The 20,682-nt window shown below is 35.4% G+C and overlaps 1 protein-coding gene across 2 annotated transcripts in view; it reads left to right on the top strand.

Moving 5' to 3' along the window:
* LOC138715022 (proclotting enzyme) overlaps nucleotides 1-20,682 on the top strand; it is a 116,032-nt gene that overhangs the window by 82,726 nt on the left and 12,624 nt on the right. For both annotated transcript variants that reach the window (XM_069847422.1, XM_069847421.1), the window contains one exon: nucleotides 3,521-3,698. In XM_069847422.1, coding sequence (XP_069703523.1) covers nucleotides 3,521-3,698 — 178 coding nt within the window. The remainder of the gene's footprint in view (nucleotides 1-3,520; nucleotides 3,699-20,682) is intronic.

The raw sequence follows: 20,682 nt of genomic DNA on the forward strand, positions 1-20,682 counted from the left end.
GGAAACTTCTAGCATTTCGATTAAATTCTTTACCACCATATTCAGGAATGTATTTGTAACATTGACAATATCCATGGCGTTCTCCATTTTAAAATTGACTCCAATATATGCAATAGTACACTAAATAAATGTATACAATAGAATAAAATAAATAATATTAAATTTGTGTGACTTTTAAAGTCACTGACAGCATTAAACTCATCTCTGTCACCAATCACACCTACAAACAGTAGCCAAGTATTTGAATGCAATAATTACACACAAAAGATATATACAGGGTGATTCACCACGAGGAGTTACCTACACTTACGGAGCCTATTTCCGAATACATTTGAGCAAAAATTATCATATAAACATGGGTCTTATTCTCAATTTTTTCTGAAGTTGTTTGTAAAATGTCTTTTTCTTTAGTTTTAAGAGTAAAAGAATATTGCAAATAGAGAATGAACTATTCATAAATATATTTTCTTTAATAATTGGCTAATGTTCTGAAGCTAAAAATTTGTTGGGTGTGAATTCCATAGTTGCATCGCACAGATTTTTTATTCTTAGAACTACAAAATACATTTTTCTTACGCACTTATCACAAAAATTATTACAATTCACGCCACTCTTGCAAACTCTTTAAGTCTGTACATTAGAATGCAAACTTGATCTGTAAAGAATCGAGTTGCTAAAAGAGGTGTGATCTGTAACAATTGTTGCGATAAGTGCTTAAGAATAATGTAATTTTTAGTTAAAACTTGAAAGAAATAATCTGTACAAAGCAAACTAGGAATTAAAAACACATTTTTAGCTTCAGAATACTATAAAATTGAAGAAATTATATTTCTGATAATTCAGTCTCTATTTTCAATATTTTTTTACCCTCAAAACTGAAGAAAAAATCATTTTATAAACAACTTCAAATTATTGTAACTCAGAAAATATTGAGAATAGAACCCATGGCTATTTGACATTTTTTCTCAAAATGTCTTCGAAAATAAAGCATATAACATATATATATATATAACATAACCTGCAGGTAGACACAAAACGGAAGGTTCAGTTTTCATCAGCATCCACTTTCTTGTAGAAATATAATAACCGGTCTATGAAAAAGTTGTTATCTCGTCAAACTTTGTTTTTGAATTCTTAGTGTGAACCATGTAATCTATGGCAACTGTAACAGTAGTTACGGCCCTTTGCAACGAGACAAATGGTCTGAACTAGAGATTACACACCGCAAAGATTACGCTTTTTTTTTTTTTTTTTTTTTTTTGCAAATTCTGATATGTAGAAATTTAACTTCAAAATCCTATGCATATATATAGAGTCAGTTCACTAATTTTAAAATGGAGACGTCAGTAAGGAATATAAAAGTAAACAATAGCATACATGAACTTTTGCATTATCCTTAGTAGTAAAAGTAATGTATTAAATGCAATTAAAGTAGTCACATGGCATTAGTAGTTGTAGTAATAGAAGTATTAATGGAGGTAGCAACAGTAGTAGTAGTAGTAGTAGACGTAGACGTAGCAAAATAGTTATAATGCACGTTGTAGCCACAATACAATACGGAAGTGTAAGTGTTGTATGATACTTATCGTTATGGAAGTAGACATTTTTAAGTTGGCTTGGGAAAGAGAAAACTTCGCTGACAGTTGTGAAATCAGTTTCAGAGCACGTACGCATGTACTTCCTCTATGTGTGTATAGCCTACACTGCTTCTGCATGAACGAAGAATAAATTTTGTGAACATTATAATTCAAAGTATTTTTTTTTCTCAGTAAGCTTAACACTTGCTCCATTAAGGCTATTATAAGAATTTCGTGTGTCAAACTACAATTATTATAAGTAACTTCTTCCAGTCTGTTTATTATTTTCTGAGTGTTACAAAAATGTTGTATAAAAACTGAAATCCAAAATAGTTTTCCCAATCAATTCAACATTTGTTTCTGTGTGTTACAACAAATGTTGTATTGTTGTATGAAAGCTACAATATAAGGTAGTTTACCCAATACCACTCTAAAATTTTTTCTGTGTGAGTATCATAATATGTTTCGCATGAAAGTCATTACGCAAGGTAATTTTCTCAATCAGTATAACATTCGTTCCTGTGTAAATATTAGGCCTACAACAAATTTTGTACGAAAGTCATAATGCAAAACAATTTTCTCCAGTCAGTTTAATATGTTTCTCTAACAGCATTACAACAAAATTATGGTATGAAAACAATAATGAATTTACCAAGCAGACGGTAATATTTGAGACCGGCATTTGGGAGATCCCGGGTTCAAACCCCGTGGCCCACCAGTCTGATTGGAGTTTTTCATGGCTTCCCTCAGTCACAAAAGGCAAATTTCATATTGAAAATTTACGTACCATAATTCATCACCGCTTCAATCATCAATATTATAAACACTAATTTAATTCTAAATCAATAACATGAACACAAGCCGTCTACAATACACAAAAGAAATAGGAACTCAACATACTGTAAGTAAAAATGTCCTACTGTTATGCCCACACGATATGACCATAGACATTAAAGCGTGTATAAATAAACTAAAAAAAAACAACAACAGGAAGTAATTTCTCCCACAACTTTCACATTTGTTTTATGTCAATATGAAAATTACTTGTACATTAAAATTATAATTCAAAATAACAACAAATATACATGTGTCAGTAGGCCTATTACCAATATTTTACGAAAATTATAATTCAAACTAATTTTAATATTTGTTTCTCTATAACAGTCTTACTAATAAACCGTGTATAGTTTTCATACGAGACTTATACAGAGTTGAGACAGAAAACGTTACTAATAAACCATGCATAAGCAATGGATGTATAAACAGGCTGTAACTATATAATGGGAATTGCTTTGTAATAGTTATATATACGAAACCCCTTGTTTAAGCGTTGTATATAGAGAAAAAATGGCCGCCCCTCTAACAGCTGTTCGTATCGACTATCATTTTATGATGATGGTTGCCGTGTAACCACAGAAAAACAAACCAAAGAGCACAAAATAATTAGAATAATATTGCTGTAGCTTGTACTCTTTGAGCAAAATATAGTGTGGTAATCGATTAGAGCCAGTTGTACTATCGATACTTAACACGCCACACTAGAGCGCTCTACCGGATGTAATAGAGAACCTCAGATATTCTATTACCTTTCGTAACGAAGTAATGACGAAACTATGACGTAGCTGTATAACAGTTATACTGTTATACACGACGTATGTAGTGATTATTAGTAAGGAATTTACACACGACGTATAAACGAGCTACTCATTGTATAAGTATAAGACAGTTAAACGTCTGAATATAGACTTTTTATTAGTAAGACTGTTAGTGTATAATAAATTTTGTATGAATATTATTAGTGTTCAAATTCATTTTCCCCAGGTGAAGGTTTCCTGACTGCTATCACGAGATATGTCTGTACCTATTCTGTGAATGCTTGTGCATCTCTGCATGTAGAGCTTGCATTCGTATTTCATCTGATGATAATGGAGTTCCTGTTGCAGCCTGTGGCGAACTGTACACAAGGAGTAACCGCATCGTGGGTGGCCATAACTCAAATTTTGGAAGTCATCCCTGGCAGGTGGCACTCATCAAAACGGGGTTCCTGTCCAAGAAGCTGTCGTGTGGTGGCGCCCTGCTCAACAACAGGTGGATTGTGACAGCTGCCCACTGCGTGGCCACGTGAGTCAACTAGCCCCACTTCTATCAGATTTCAGCTTTCACAGTTTGAGTTCAGAAGAAAACTTGTCCACACCTGTGGAGTAACAGCTAGCGCGTCTGGCCGCGAAACAAGGTGGCCCGGGTTTGAATCCCGGTCGGGGCAAGTTACCTGGTTGAGGCTTTTCGGAGTTTTCTCTCAATCCATTATGAGAAAAAGCTTGGTAACTATCGGTGCTGGACTCCCAGACTAATTTCACCGGTATTATAACCTTCACTTCATTCAGACGCTAAATAACCTGAGATGTTCATACAGCGTCGTAAAATAACCCACTAAAAAAAAGAAGAAACTTGTGAGTTTCAACCCTACGCTGGAACAACATCTCCAACTTTTCGGACCTTCAGGGCAACATGGTAAGACCTGAAGGAAGGACAGAGTAAGCTCTATTGACCCGTTACGTCTGGCTACTTCTAACATCTGAACATGTGGGCCTCATTGCTGTCTATGTCAGGCATTTCCAACTGCAGGCTTTGTGACGTCACACGTCACTGCTTTCGAGCTCCTTGAGAGGGGAAGCACAGCTATAAGTACAAAGCAAGGGGAGTGGCGGTGGAAGGGATGAAGATGTTTATAAATAGCGGAGACACAACATTACCCTCCGTCAAGTGCTAAAGAAGCTCTGCTCCAAGAAGGGAAACGCGCTCCGACGTCACAGGTTGGCCAGTTGGAAATGACTGCTCTATATAGTATCGACTAACAAGTAACCACTGGAATTAAGTGAATAACGGACATGAAAATTTTGTTATAATGTAAAGATATATGTAATAAAAAGCATATTCCCTTAGAGTTCGGTGCTAGGGGTCTTTGTTATTTACGACTTATAGCCTATAAATGACATACCGACTGCATGAAGATATCTGATTATATGCAACCACCAACTACTTTGCGTACGAGATGCAAATATACTTATACAGTATACTTAGGGTGACCAGACGTCCTCTTTTATCCGGACATGTCCTCCTTTTTAGGCTTTTGTCCGGGGTCCGGGCGGATTTTTAAAAAATCAAGAAATGTCCTCCTTTTCGTACCTTGTATAGGCCTCCCTAATATTTTGAAACTATCTGATTTGACGCCTTTTTCAAGTAATTTGCCAGTAGGTGGCAGCAGCATCGATGGAATATACTCTTTGCCAACATTCGTAACTCTCTTTGCTCCTCCTCTTGATAATAATTATAGTTCCCTTGGCTTTCATATGTAGCTAACTGTAAAATCATTTATATTATTATGTTTTATCATAAGTATGATATAATAAAATAGATATTGACATAATTTTAAATACAATATACGCCTAATCATAAATATAAATAGATATTTTCTGTCCTCTTTAATTATACTTCTCTTGACGTTATATGTAGCTAACTGTAAAATCATTATTATTAAGTTTTATCGCATTTATTATGTAATAAAATCGATATTAACATTCTTTTAAATATGATATAAGCCTAAACCTGTACTGTGTATTGACGTAATTTAAAGTATAATATAGGCCTAAGCCTAAATCAAAGTAGGCTACATATTTTCTGTCCTCTTTTTTCGAACAATGTTCTCCTTTTTGAAGCTTTGTGTCCTCTTTTTTTATCGATGTGAAACTGGTCACCCCAAGTATACTTAATAAGGAAACATAAAAACTACCCAGTTACAAAAAGTTAACAATGACCTCGCCTCACTACTGACATGGACACAAACTCAACCCTCAAAAGATGCAAGCAATCATTAAAGTCTAGTCTATATGACGTAATCGTTTGTTGAGGTAGATATGAACACAGTATCCCTTGTAATACTTCACAGTTTTCAAATTCTCCATAGTAAAGCAGTTAAAACCTAGGTATATAGGCCTATATCAGTCAGTTTTAACCAGTGTGCCGATGATTCAGTGGTGTGCCGCGAAAAAATGAAAATAGTAGTAAAAAAGTACATCCACAAGAGCCGACTTTTAGTGAACGCGGCACAAGTCAATATTCAGTAAACACAATGTAATATTAATAATAATAATAATAATAATAATAATAATAATAATAACAGTAATAATAATAATAATAATTTATTTACTTATACTGGCAGAGTTAAGGCCATAGGGCCTTCTCTTACACTCTACCAGGTCAGAAAGTATACAGTGAAAATTTAACAAAAAGTTAAATAACAGAATACTAATATATTACAAATAATAATAATAATAATAATAATAATAATAATAATAATAATAATAATAGCATAACAAAATCGACACTAAACAACATGAAAATAATACCATAATAGAAAAAAGAAAGTTAAATAGATTGGAATATAATAAAAGCAACTCATTTAGTACATACAGTTAACATGGAAAATGTAAGGAATAATATAACAAAATGGAATGTAATAAAATAATAATAATAAAGAAGAAAAGAAATACGAAAATTAAATAAAACCACAATCAAAAGGGTATGATAATAAATTCATCTGGTGATCAAGAGAACAAAAGGGGGAAAGGAAGGAAATATATATATATATATATATATATATATATTACGAAACTATCGCAGAGAAAAGGGCTTATATTTGAAAGGAATCTGAATTGAAAGAGTGAAATTTCAGTTTATTTTTATAGAGGAGCGATCGACAAAGAAAATGATTGACGCGCAGCCAGGGTTGCCAGGTCAGTAAAGTTAGAATATCTTAACAACCTTGAATTGAATAGAATTTGAATTCAAGGGAGGGAGCACTATGACCCATTACTGTGACCTTATTAGATCTATTGAGCTTACCCTCAAGCTAGGTACATTCCCAACCCACACCGGCTGACTACACTAAGGTTCGTTACGTAGGCCTACCCAGGTTTCGAACAAGCAACCCCACTCGTTCCTAGGCCAATCCAGTCCGTGAGTCGCCAGCCGGAGTTTGAGGAATGCTGTGAAATGATGACGAAATGGAGAAATGTTTACCGAATTATGTAGATTCCTAATATGGAGAAAGGCATAACTGGGAGAAAACCGACCTTACCCAACATTACAGTTTGAAATGTTTCAATTTAGGAATCTTTTTGTTGGTTCCATCAAAAACAGTTGCCTTGCATACCAATGTAATTCAACAACATATAAGTAGGCGTATTTTCTAAACTAGTAATCATGATGTAGCAATTTACAAAGGAGAGAGCTGGAGCATTGTAAGTAAATAAGCAATAGAAAAGGGATCACATTATTTACAGACAAAATAACAAGAATCACATTATGTTGTTGTAATGCAAGGATGCAGAATAACAGGGCGAGACGCTCTCTTGTGCTCCCAGTATATACGCAGTATGTTAAGTTACTAAAAGTTAAGAGGCAAAGACTAACAGAGTGCCCGAAAGCAATAACACAGTAGTCAGTGGCGTACTTCATAAAAATAACTCATGCAACCGACCAGAGTTTAATAGTGAGTGGGAAGAGAAGATTTTTTTTCTGAAAATGAAAGTGCACGTTATTTGATATGTATGTATGTATGTATGTATGTATGTATGTATGTATGTATGTATGTATGTATGTATGTATGTATGTACTGTATGTATGTATGTATGCATGCATGCATGTCCTTTCCATTTTCATTGCGTACATCGTTGACCAGAAACATAGTTCACTAATCAGACTCGAAATGTACCCGTATAAAAAAATTGTTCTTCCTCTGACACATATCGTCAAGTGAGATATACTGCCTCATAATACCGTAGATGTACATATAAGCTAGATTACAGAGGTCTCCAAAAAGCGTATCGTCATTCGTGCTCTGAATGCTGCCCGCCGAACACAGTGTGCTGTAAGCCTAGAGAAGGGGAAGAGACTCGTACCTCAACAGATGGAAGCGATCAGTGGGGGATCGCGGCAACGGTCTGCTTATGTTTACAAATAATAACATCAAAAGAATAAGAAATGTCATACGTTTGTATATTATTTTGACATACTTTGAAGCTGGAGCCCCGTCTGTTGCTATTGACACAAGCCATTGCAAATTCAACTTCTTCTGTTCTACGGTGCCTTTCAGTGTCTGGAAAAGACCTTCTCCAGTTGTATTTTGTAATTACATTTAGAAGACATTCAGACAGTAAAATGTTCATTAACTCCTCGGATGAAATTGGCTAGGTGAGCTTTGTCATTTCTATCTGTGCTTTCGTCCAATGCAAGTGAGTAAGCTACAAACTGGTTAATTGTGATTTCGACTTCAGATTCAATTACATTTGCAATCTTGAAATTCCTTCTCTGAACTGTAGGCCTAATTGGAAACTTTTTAATTTTCTTAAACTTTGACTTTGTTATTTTAGTAACGTTCTGTATGCACGATTATATATATGATGCTTCTGTAAAGGGCTTCATTGATTTTCCAATATTCCAAGCTAGAACATAGCTAGCAAAAAGCTTTTTTTGTTTAAGACTGAGGACACGGGGTGATTTGTGTTTGTATTTTCTTGTTTTATATTTATCAAAATATGCATACGCATTTCACCTAAAACTAAACGAAAAACTATATGTTTGTCATGCGGAACTGAGTGTAAACGTATTGTAATATACTGATTATTATGTATAACTAACAGCCATACAGATATCCCCAAAATAAATTATTTTCACATGCCCAACATGCCTGTAATTGTATGACATTATTTGTGAAGAGTCGAGTATTGTCGGCGCATGTTGAATTTTAACACACCCTTAAGAATTTTCGAACAAAATTAAGCATTTCACATTCTCCCCACTAACTCAAAAAAAAATTCTTTTCCTATTCATCCTTGAATGTATTACGTCCATGATTAGAAGACATTGTGAAACGGTGGAACACTCCGACCAACACAATGATAATGGCAGTCCGCCACTGCTCTTCGTTTGCGCATAAACATTGAGTACAGTACAGGTGGGGATGGGTGAGGCGGAGCGCGCTCATTACGTACTGGCTTCGGTTCCGTTCAGGGGCTTACTCGCGAGTACGGTTTTGGAGACGTCTAAGCTAGAACCTCATGTTCATGCATTACAACTTGAGATAATTGACCTCCAAAATAATAAACCTTTATGTACGGGTTTTGAACTCTACCGTGTACTACCAGAAAGTAGATACCGAAGCCTTCGCCGTTTCGGTAGTCACATTGTTGCACTTTTTGGTTCTACTTACCCTTATGAACAGTTCTTCAGCAGGCTAAATTATCAGAAAAACAATACGTGAAGTATAATACTGATAAACATTTTGGTTTCTTTATTGCACGTTAGTTGTTCGAAGACGGCGCCTAAATTTAACAAGATTGCCAGACGAAATGACACAGTGCAGGTGGCAGTTTGAAGTAAAACAAGCAATGGAATAATCAGCTCCGATTTTCATTATGTTCATAACAATGAAATATATTGTTTGGTCAGTTTTATAATATAACAAAATAGACTATATTATAAAACTATATTCATTCATTCATAGTGTCCTGCCCAAGAGCAGGTCTTTCACTGCAAACCCAGCATTCTCCAGTCTTTCCTATTTTTTTCCTTCCTCTTAGTCTCCGCATATCATTCATATATCTTAATGCCGTCTACTATTTGATAGGTATCTTTTTCTGGCCCGAATTCTTCTACCGTTCACCATTTCTTCAAGTGCATCCTCCAAAAGGCAGATTCTTCTTAGCCAGTGACCCAAACAATTAATTTGCTCTTCCTGATCAGTTTCAGCATTATTCTTTCTTCACCCACTCTTTCCAACACAGGTTCGTTTCTTATTCTGTCTGTCCATTTCACATATTCTATTCTTCTTCAGAACCACATTTCAAATGATTCTATTCGCTTCTCTTCACTTTGTCGTAATGTCTATGTTTCCCATACAATGCTACACTCCACACAAAGCACTTCACTTGTTTCTTCCTTACTTATTTTTCCATTGATCCACAGAAGATGGTCCTTTTTCTAACAAAAGCTTCCTTAGCCATTGCTATCCTCTTTTTTACTTCCTGGCAGCAGCTCATGTTACTGTTTATATTGGGTTGGTGTATAAGTTCGTAACGTTTTTGTTTCGCGTGTTGGTACTCCGGTTGCTATGGGTTTATTTATCGATTGTCATTTTTTATATGAAGTTCAATTGTTGTGCTTGAGTTTACATATTGTAGTTTTCATTTTTGCAGTTAGTGAGTGGAGCCGTGAAAATGGAGTGTCAAGTGGAGAAAGTGGAACATTTCCGACATATTCTTCTTTTTGGGTTCAATAGAGGGACGAAAGCAGCGGAGGCGGCCAGAAACTTTTGCGCCGTGTTTGGGGACAATGCTATCAGAGAGAGCACGGCAAGAAAATGATTCTCTCGCTTTAAGGAGGGTCGTTTTGACATTAGAGACACTCCACGTTCAGGAAGATCTTCGGGGTTTGTTGAAGACTGTTAAAACACATTAATCCACAATATCCACGTCATGTACCCGAGAACTGACAAATGTGAGAACTGTGACCATTCCACTATCGTGCAACATTTATTGCTACCAACTGAGACGTTTTGCATACGCAATCCAAGAAAAACGACCAACAAAACTGCGCGAAGTGATGCTACTCCACGATAACTCCTGTCCGCACTCTGCTAACCTGACACAAAACACTATCCAGGAGTTTGGTTGGAAAGTCATTCTACACCCATCTTATTCACTTGATCTTACGCCTTCAGATTTTCATCTTTTGCGCTTTCTATCGAACAACCTTCAAGGAACTTCCTTTCCGGATGAAACTGCTCTCTGAATATGGCTTGACGACTTCTTTAACTCAAAACCACGCAATTTCTACAGGTGTGGAATCGAAAAACTACTCCAGCGTTGGCAAACTGTTGTAAATAGTGAAGGAGAATAGGCTATATTGTTGATGATTAACTTCTCTCTTATGTGTATCTGATGTGTTTAATAAACTTATGAAAAATCGCTACGGAATTATGCACCAACCTAATAGTAGCCTACATTCCAAGTATTTGAAGCTGTCAACTTGTTCTACTGCCTCATTTAGAATTCGCAAGTTTACCTTCTTTACTTTTCTTTCTATGACTATGGTCTTCGTCTTGTTTGCATATTTTGTCTTCATCTCATACTGCTCAAAGCTGTCATTTAGCTTCAGTAGCATATCCCTTAATATTGTATTCTCTTCTGCTAACAACGTCATATCATCAGCAAATCTCATGCACTTTATTCTTCTTCCTTCTACTATCACTCACTCCATATTATATATATATATATATACACTGTGAATTAATTCTTGGAAAATCTGTATACTTACTTACAAATGGCTTCTAAGGAACCCGCAGGTTCATTACCGACCTGACATAAGCCCGCCATCAGTCCCTATCCTGAGCAAGATTAATCCAGTCTTTATCATTATATATCCCATCTCCCTCAAATTCATTTTAATATTATTCTCCCATCTGCGTCTCGGCCTCCTCAAAAGTCTTTTTCCCTCCGGTCTCCCAACTAATACTCTATATGCATTTCTGGATTCGCCCATTCGTGCTACATGCTCTGCCCATCTCAAACGTCTGGATTTAATGTTCCTATTTATGTCAGGTGAAGAATACAATGCGTGCAGTCCGTGTTGTGTAACTTTCTCCATTCTCCTGTAACTTCATCCCACTTAGTCCCAAATATTTTCCTTAGCACCTTATTCTCAAACATCCTTAATCTCTATTCCTGTCTCAAAATGAGAGTCCAAGTTTCACAACCATACAGAACAACCGGTAATTTAACTCTTTTATAAATTCTAACTTTCAGATATTTTGACAGCAGACTAAATGACAAAAGTTTCTCAACCGAATAATAATAGGCATTTTCCTTATTTATTCTGCGTTTAATTTTCTCCCGAGTGTCATTTATATTGGTCACTGTTGCTCCAAGATATCTGAATTTTTCCACCTCTTCGAAGGATAAATTTCCAATTTTTATGTTTCCATTTCGTGTAATATTCTGGTCACGAGACATAATCATATACTTTGTCTTTTCGGGATTTACTTCCATTCCTATCGCTTTACTTGCTTCAACTAAAATGTCCGTGTTTTTCCTAATCGTTTGTGGATTTTCTCCTGACATATTCACGTCATCCGCATAGACAAGAAGCTTATGTAATCCGTTCAATTCCAAACCCTGTATCTTATCCTGAACTTTCCTAATGACATATTCTAGAGCGAAGTTACAACAACAACAACAACAACAATAATAATAATAATAATAATAATAATAATAATAATAATAAGGATAATAATATTTTTTTTAAATTTCGTAATTACATTAATTTCAGAGAAGTTATATAATTAATCATACTGTTATATTCGTTTCTGTTATAAATTATCAAAATGAAAAATGTATCAACTAAATCACAAGGTGATAGTATAAGGAATACGCCACTGAATGTTTGCATAAAAACTCCGACCGCTGCATGAGGGTAGGACGGTTAGGTAACGTGACGAACAAGCAGATCAACATGGTCGCGCAAGAAATTCACTCACTTCTGCATGCCTGTTGTAGTTCATCCAACTTATGACCAGCACGTAACATACTATAAATACTCTATGTACTACCCGCGCAAGTGTTCGACTAACCCTACTCCAACCTATTATGTTGAAGCTTATTATTTCAAATGTATTTTGACGTAGAATATGGTTAGTAGCGTAGTGCATTACAGGCGCTGTGTTCGATTCAAATTTTTCGAGTATGGCGAAGTTTGACACTCGCTCTGCAGGAGGAGGTCTGTCGTTTTTTATAAAAAATATTCACTGTCTTCTACTCTCGCCCCTTCATGTTTTAACCGCTTAAGGATTTTAGCATAGATCTTGCGGTTACTTTTTCATATGCAATGATACGAAGTTTGTAATGTCTTGGTTGCCTCTCTCATGTTCGAACATTGCAAGACATTAATGGGCACTGTCCATTGGGCAACCGTTCTGAGATCCGGGGAGAAACAAAAAATAGCAGAAATTCAAATGCTTACAATAACAACACTACAAGCCATAGCTCAATGATGTTATTAATAGTTAGATTATGAATCAATGTGAATTGTGTGACTATGCCCAATGACGCCACACCTCGTTACGGGTATGAGGGCGCCGAAGTTGCGTATAAAAATAGCCGTGCCGCGAGACCCACAATAAAATCTCAGCATCGGGAGCAGCTAAGCCTTATGTGACCTCGCGTTTGATTTTTAATTGCGAGTTCTAGTAAATTAAAGTGATAATATACATGTATGATGCACATTGAGGAAACCGTAATGAAAGATTTGTTCTAAGCTGGGGGTAATTTCGGAATATCGCTTCATATGAAAAGAAAATATGTTGCATGCCTTTAATTAATTACCTCTCTTACCATAGATTCATACTCCCCATTTTTAAAACGAAACAAGGTAATTTTAAAGATACGATGGAAAGGTATGATGTCATATCACTTAAATAATCCCATCAATTAACCCACTAACCTTGTCACATACTTCGGCTTAATGTCACTTTGCTATCCCCTTATTTAACCCAGCTAACCCATAAAGAACGTATGTGACAAGGTTAGTGGGTTAGTTGAGGGAATTATTTAAGTGATATTACATACTTTTTCATCGTAACTTTAAAATTACCTGAAACAAAAATAAAACATTCAAACTAACGCAACTGTTATTTTCATTCCCGAAACCGGGCGACATACTCTACATGCCGGTGTATCTCTGATACAGTGTTCTTTTTTTTTTTTCGTTTATACGCCTCTGTTTGCGATATGGAATGCTACACCCAAGTAAGAAATTGACGACTGATATGAAACAATTTTATAATTGCCAATTTATTAGACAAACACAGAAAAAAATAATACATAGAAGATAATATATAAAGAAAAATCATAATGATAAGATTTCGTTCGTACGAGTACATAATGTAAATATTTTGTAAAACAACTCTCTAATTTGAAGAGACAAATGAAAATGAAGTAATTAAATATTATTGTCAAAAATTATAAAAGAAAATGCAAACAGCAAAACGTTTTGTTACGTTGATGATGTAAATATATTATAAATACAACTTTCTAATTTGAAGAAACATATTCAAATAAAGTGATAAAATATTCGGTCAATTTAGAGCATCCACCAGCCACTGAACGAATATAGCACACGTTTGTCACTGCCAATGTGGCGCTATAAACCAATGTTCATTACTTTTATTACAACCACAACACATTTAAAATCTTATTGTACCATATAGGCCTATATAGAGAATTATTACTACATTAACACATTTAATATATCACGAAACATGTAAAATGTAATTATTATGAAATTCGCCCTTGCTTCTTCTTCAAATTAGTAGTATTAGCACGATCCACTTCCACTAGATGGAAACCGACACGATTGGCAGAACCGGCAATACATGAAAACGAAATTATACTAAATGTGAGGAATGTTACTATAGGTATGTAATATTAACTTATGTGACAGATTAGGTTAGGTTTGATTAGCTGTGTAGTATTATGAGAAAGGTTAGTTTAGGTTTGATAAGGTGTGTATATTATTACTACGTTGGTAACACTGAAACCCACTGTTACATTAAAGAAATATGGCGGTATTCTTCGTTCACGCACGATTTTCGTATATAAGTAAGGTGCGTATTGAGGGTGGACTTATAGTCTCCCAGTGATCACATCAATTATCTACTACTCAATACTTTAAATCGAAGGTATTTTTTATTTATTCATTAGTGGCTGGGACATAAGAAAGATTCGCCAAATATTCTTGTCAATCCCACTAGGACAGTGTTTGTGAGTCAAGGACTCCTTTTAAAATCTGGTGAAAGCTATGGACCCCCTCCCTAGAAAAATATAAAAAGCGACAAACATTTTTAGATACGTTCCTGCTTCTTACGTTAAAGTAATATAGTTAATATACATGTTAATTTTTATGTGACTTCCACGGACTCCCTGAAGCCCATCCATGAACCCCGGGTTAAGAACCTCTACAGTAGAAGTGCAGCGACTGAGTGATCGCCACTGAACTCCTCTACAAATCAATCTGAAAAGCAACCCAGACTTATCTCTTAGTTTGTAACGGACGTATCCTTATTTTCAGAGTAATAAATACCTAATTAAAATCTGTCATAACTCCATAAGTAAATAAATTATTTTTGAATTTCTTATTTTTGTAATGAAAGTGCTACAGACATACTCGTATTTTAAAATTAAAATAAAATACAAAAATTGGTTGTAAGTGGATTTCTCCCTTCTTTTTCCCCACTATATATAGTATATTGTACGTCTGAAACAAGGGCAATGTCAGCAACAACAAAAACAACAACGTTCAAGTTGTAAGGGAACTACAAATAAAAATATAGGCCTACATTTTAGTCTAAGAAAACAAAAGCACCTGCATTGTGCATTACTAATTATGAATTATGTGCATTTAGAACACGGTCGTCCGCGTAGCGGCTGGAAGCATCACCCAGCCAGCGGAATTGCATATATAGACCTATACGTAGCCCCTCAACTCAAGCGCATAGCTTTATTTTAATTCAAATATTTCACCATTACAATTAAAGTAATCACTTACCTTTGTCACAGATGATGTTGGAAGTGTTATCCCTGTATCGCCACACATTTATTTTATATATTTTTAAAAAGTCTACATTCACACGCACTAGTTCCTCTTCTGAAATCACTGCAGTTTCTATCCTTATATTCTCTTTCAGTGTGTGAGCGGTATTTATATAGTCTACACTTCATTTTTGATAGTTCCTACATAGATAAAAATCGCATTCACTAAGAACTTGGAACCGCACTGGCCATAATTCTTCACTAACGAGTCAACGATATTATATATTCAAAATGTTACCCTTAATTACAGCTAACGAGACATCAGTTTTATGGGTTGCAGCACTCTTTTTGAAAATATACAGAATGGCATTCAATGTCGGATTATTGTTCCAAAAATTGTGTATGTTATCCCTCCATTGATGGTATTTCCATAAAAAAAAATATAGGCCCTACTATTTTATATGCATTTACAGAGCACCATACCCCAATTTTCTCGTCAAATGGAGTTGCGTATAACAGTAATTATCTGTTGTTCTATGTTGTTATATGGCTTTTTAAATAGAGCTATTCTTCATTCATGAATAAAATTAAGAGTGTATTAATTGTGCCATTACTAATACTATACCGGATACGTGTTATTCAGAAGATAGTTACAGAAATTTGCATTACCACTTTTCTAAAATTTCTATATAGGCCTATAAAAACAGTCACGTTATAATTATGGTTTTAATTTTAAAAATATGATAGCATTCTAAGGCGAGGTTTGCGAAATTCAGGTTCTCTGTGCAAATAGTAGCAGAGATTTATTTTTAATTAATTCTAACCTTTCCCCCTGTTTCGTCAAGTTTGTCCCCGGTAAGCTCACTGTGTTTACATGTGGCTTCTTACTGACAACAGATCGCGTTGTTTTAAATTTATTAAAAAGATTACTCACATTATTAAATAATTTTCTCTGTGGAGTAGTTAACACCGGAGAACTCTCAAAGCTTCCCTCCTTGCTCTTCTAGACGAGTTTGTTTTCACATAAAAATTATTTTTCTTAAGTGTACGTATGTTTTGGCATTATAATAACACTACACACTAATAACACTTATCGGTTTACCACTTATTATCTCAGAAAACTACACTGAGCGAACATGAACTCTACTCCAACACGCAACATGTCCGCCCTTGTCAAAGCGAGTACTCAAACTAAGTTTCGAGGGGGAATCAAGACCACGGAGACGGCCAAGCGGAGAGACATTAAAAAATAATCATTTTCATATTTTAATATTTAGAATACATTTAAAAATAAAATATATCTACTACCTGGATAAGCGGTGCTTCCAATATGTACTAAACACATTAACAGCACTTGCGCCGCACCGTTATAAAACTGTCTTAAACGGCTAATTTAATATCCCCATAAACTTCATACGTATTTTTTTATATTGTAAAGCCTTTTATCTCAAAAAGCCTTGCACTGTAAGCGATGATATTTTTAAAATAATAACAGTTGCTCTGCACTAAATATATCTGCAAACAAAATGGCCTACAATGTTTCGTTCCATACTCTTTCCTATTGGCCTACAGTAAAAAAATCAAAATGAAAATAGGTGAAACCTATATTGAGTAAAGTATTATTCTCTGTCCCTGGCTCTGGCTCTGTCTCTGTTTCCGTCTCTCTGTCTCTCCTCTTCCTCTCCTACCCCTTTCTCTTCCTTCTCCTCTCTCTCTCTCTCTCTCTCTCTCTCTCTCTCTCTCTCTCTCAAAGCTTTCAGTGAATTATTTTTAACAGAATTTCTGATATTGTATAAGCAATCTAATTGAGTAAATTAAGTCATAAATACTCGTACCAAACATGAACAAATTCTGTCCAATACATATTTTAAACTTAGGCGCAACGCACACAGACAAGACAAGACTCGGGCATCGAGCGGAGGCATGATGGCTTTTCGAGTCTCTACCATGTAAACAAATGCATCAACACAGTCTAGTACAGCGGTTCCCAAACTGTGCTCCGCGGAGCCCTTGGGGCTCCGCGAATGATTCTCAGGGGCTCCATTCGCGGAAGTTATGAAGATGACAAAAATTGCTGCTTCCATCTAGTCTCTAGCGGGAAAAGGGAAACTACTTCCATCAAGCGAAAAATACTTTCTGAGAAAGTAGTTTGCGTTCTTCTTGCTACATGGAAGCATTAATATTAGATCTACTCGTCACTGGAACTATCTCGATCTTTCTTGCTTGCCAAGTACTCAATGATTCTCGAAATTTATTTTGTTTTTTATATACTGGGCAGGCAGCGTTTGTTATTCGTGGTATGTGGAATCTACAATCTATTGACTGTTACGTTACCTCAAAAAAAAAAAAATATATATATATATATATATATATATATATATATATATATATATATATACTGTATATCTGCATGTTAATTTGATAGCAGATGTGTTAACTAAACTTTCGTTGAACCGGAACTGTGGCTTAAGACAGGCTCCTTAAGACCTAAGAGTTATTAGCCATTACCAGTGCTCAGTCAAAGGAAGATAACAACAGCTATAATCTTACTTTCAAAGAAGATAGTGCGAATTCCTGGGAATTGAGTTCGGAATATGCTGAACATGATCATGTCTCAGAGTCTACGATGCCTAGTGTAGAGGTATTGAAAGTAACAAACGAAAATATTGTGATTTATATTTGGACATGAGATTCACTGAGTTTGCTGATGAACGCCCACATTGTGTGATATGTAACAAAGTTTTTCCCAATAGTTCTATGTTCCCTGCCAAGCTTAGACGGCATTTCTCAATTCAAAAATTCACAAATAAAACTGCAGACTACTTCGAAAGAAAAAGTGACGAACTCCATGCAGTTCAGACAAAATTTTACCTCGTGTAAAAACAAACAACGAGAAAGCACTGAAAACGTCGTACTTGGTTAGTCATGACCAGGCTCTTGCTGGTAAACCTCACCCTTGCTGAAACTCTTATGAAACCACTATTAGTGAAGGTAGTGAAGTGCATGGTGGACGAGAAAACTGCAAAACTTGATTTCCAGTGTGCCCTTATCAAATAACATTGTGCATAATTGTATCCAGAATATATGAAAAGACGTAAAAAATATCATGATTTCCCGTATCACTTAAACGAAATTTTCGTTACAACTTGACAAATCCACGGTCTTTGCCGGATTAGCTATGTTAAGGCTGGTTCACAATAAACCGGAAACGAGAATCGGAACGAAAACGAAAACGGTAAAATTGTTAAAATGTGTACATTTAAATATGAACATTCACAATTAACGAAAAGCTTGCCGGAGCCCGGGATCGGGAACGGAGAGTTGGCCAAGTTTCAACTTCGGCGTTCACGTTTCCGATCACAGCTCACTAGATTCATTCTATTGCCATCTGAAAGCTATTTTGTCGTCATATATTTTGTAGCAAGAAGACCGTGACATAACCTATGCATTATTTTGTTCTGTGCTTTGCATCATGGAGCAAGTTTTATTTGATGAGATTCTAATATTGAGTGTTGAGGAAAATCCTCACGTTTACGATAAGCGGCGCGCCTCGTATAAAGATGAGAAATGGCCGCATTTTTTAACACCGATCGTAAGTGAATCAAATTTTATTACTGTATTGGTTGTATTACACACTACATATACATGCTTCAATTCAATAACTATTGTTGTGTTCATTTTTGTTCTATTACAAATGTTTCTTCTCTAATTATTTTACGTCATGGTAGACTTAAAATAGGTTGTGATAATAAAGATGCATGGGCATATTTATAGTACCGTACCTAATGAAATGTTTCAGTTGAAATTTCGAAGTTGGTTAACCTGTGTTTATGTTGGCTCCCTTGTACTAATGAAAGAACGCCATTGATCAATTATACACAAATAACATCGGAATGCGTAATATCGACTTTACATATCGTTATCGACATGCATATCGATATGCATAGTCGTCTACGTTCTCGGTTTATTTTGAATCAAAAATTTTCATATTCACGTCCTCTGCTTCTCGTTTTCATTCTGGTTCTCGTTCCCGGTTTATTGTGAACCAGCCTTTAATTATGTTTGTGCGATATGAATTTTCACGTTTTTTCATGAAATATTTTGTTCTGCAGCCATTGCCATCCTCTACAAGCGATAATGAATTTTTTCCTTCTTCATTGAAAACTCGATACCGTGGGACAATTGCATTGACGTGTGCACAGATGGCGCAAAGGCCATGGTAGGTCCTGTTGCTGGCGATATTGCAAGGATCAAGAAAGTTTTAAAAACTGCACAAGTAATCACTGTATACTACACCAACAGGCCCTCGCAACGAGAAAATGCCAGCGTTATTAAAGCAGGTGCTAGGCAACGCCGTCAAAATTATCAACTTTGTTAAGGCACGACCTTCGCAGTGTAGGCTACTTAAAATTATGTGTGAAGATATGGGTAGTATACACAAATCATTGTTAGTAATATTACACACAGAAGTGCGATGGTTGTCGTGCGGTAAAGCGTTGTCCCGATTATATGAACTTCGAACGGAATTTTCTTCACTTTTGAATTACCATAACAGTTTGCTAGGAGATTATTTGAATGATCAGGAATGGTTGTACAAATTATGTTACTTGGCAGACATTTTTCAAAAATGAATTCAGCACATACATACAAGGTAAACAGAAGACTATATTCGATGCTGATGACGAAATTGTCGCACTGAAGAAAAGATAGCGTTCTACATAGAAAGTGTCGACAATAAGGATCTTACGTTTCTCATTTACTTCAAACTTTATAGAAGAAAATAACATAACAATGAATGCCTCATTCATAGCAATAATGAAAGAACACATTGACAATTTGCTTCAAAATATCAATTCATACTTTCCAAGGGACACTCGGGAATCGATTCTAAAGAAATATGAGTGGATTGTAGATCCATTTCCAGTGATGTCAAAACCAGCAGCCCTCACTGCTTCAGATATGAGTTCCTTATAGACATGGTTTCGAACAGCCACTGTCAGGCATAATTTAAAAGCAAACCATTTCCCAAATTTTGGGCTAAGTTAGGGGAGGATCTTTTGATATTAAGTTCAAAAGCTAAATTTCTCTCACTGCCTTTTGGTACTATGTACCTCAGTGAAACGACCTTTTCGAGGTACACGGCTACAAAAAACAAAATATCGAACTTGTTTGGACACAGAAGACGATATACGTCTTCAACTGTCTTCTATGACACAGGACATTGACAAACTCTGTCGCAAGAAGCAGGCACATTCTTCACATTAACTTCGGGTGTACATGTAACATTGTAACATTTTTTAAATATCTTAACTACTTGTTAATATCATTTTGTAGATTTAAATAAATTATATCCAGTACTTTTTTACTATTGTTTCCTTTATATATATATATATATATATATATATATATATATATTCATACTTCCGTTTATGTATCGTGTGAAATAAGCTTCATAGAACGTA

This window comes from Periplaneta americana, chromosome 15, assembly GCF_040183065.1.
Source record: "Periplaneta americana isolate PAMFEO1 chromosome 15, P.americana_PAMFEO1_priV1, whole genome shotgun sequence".
Taxonomy (NCBI): Eukaryota; Metazoa; Arthropoda; class Insecta; order Blattodea; family Blattidae; genus Periplaneta; species Periplaneta americana.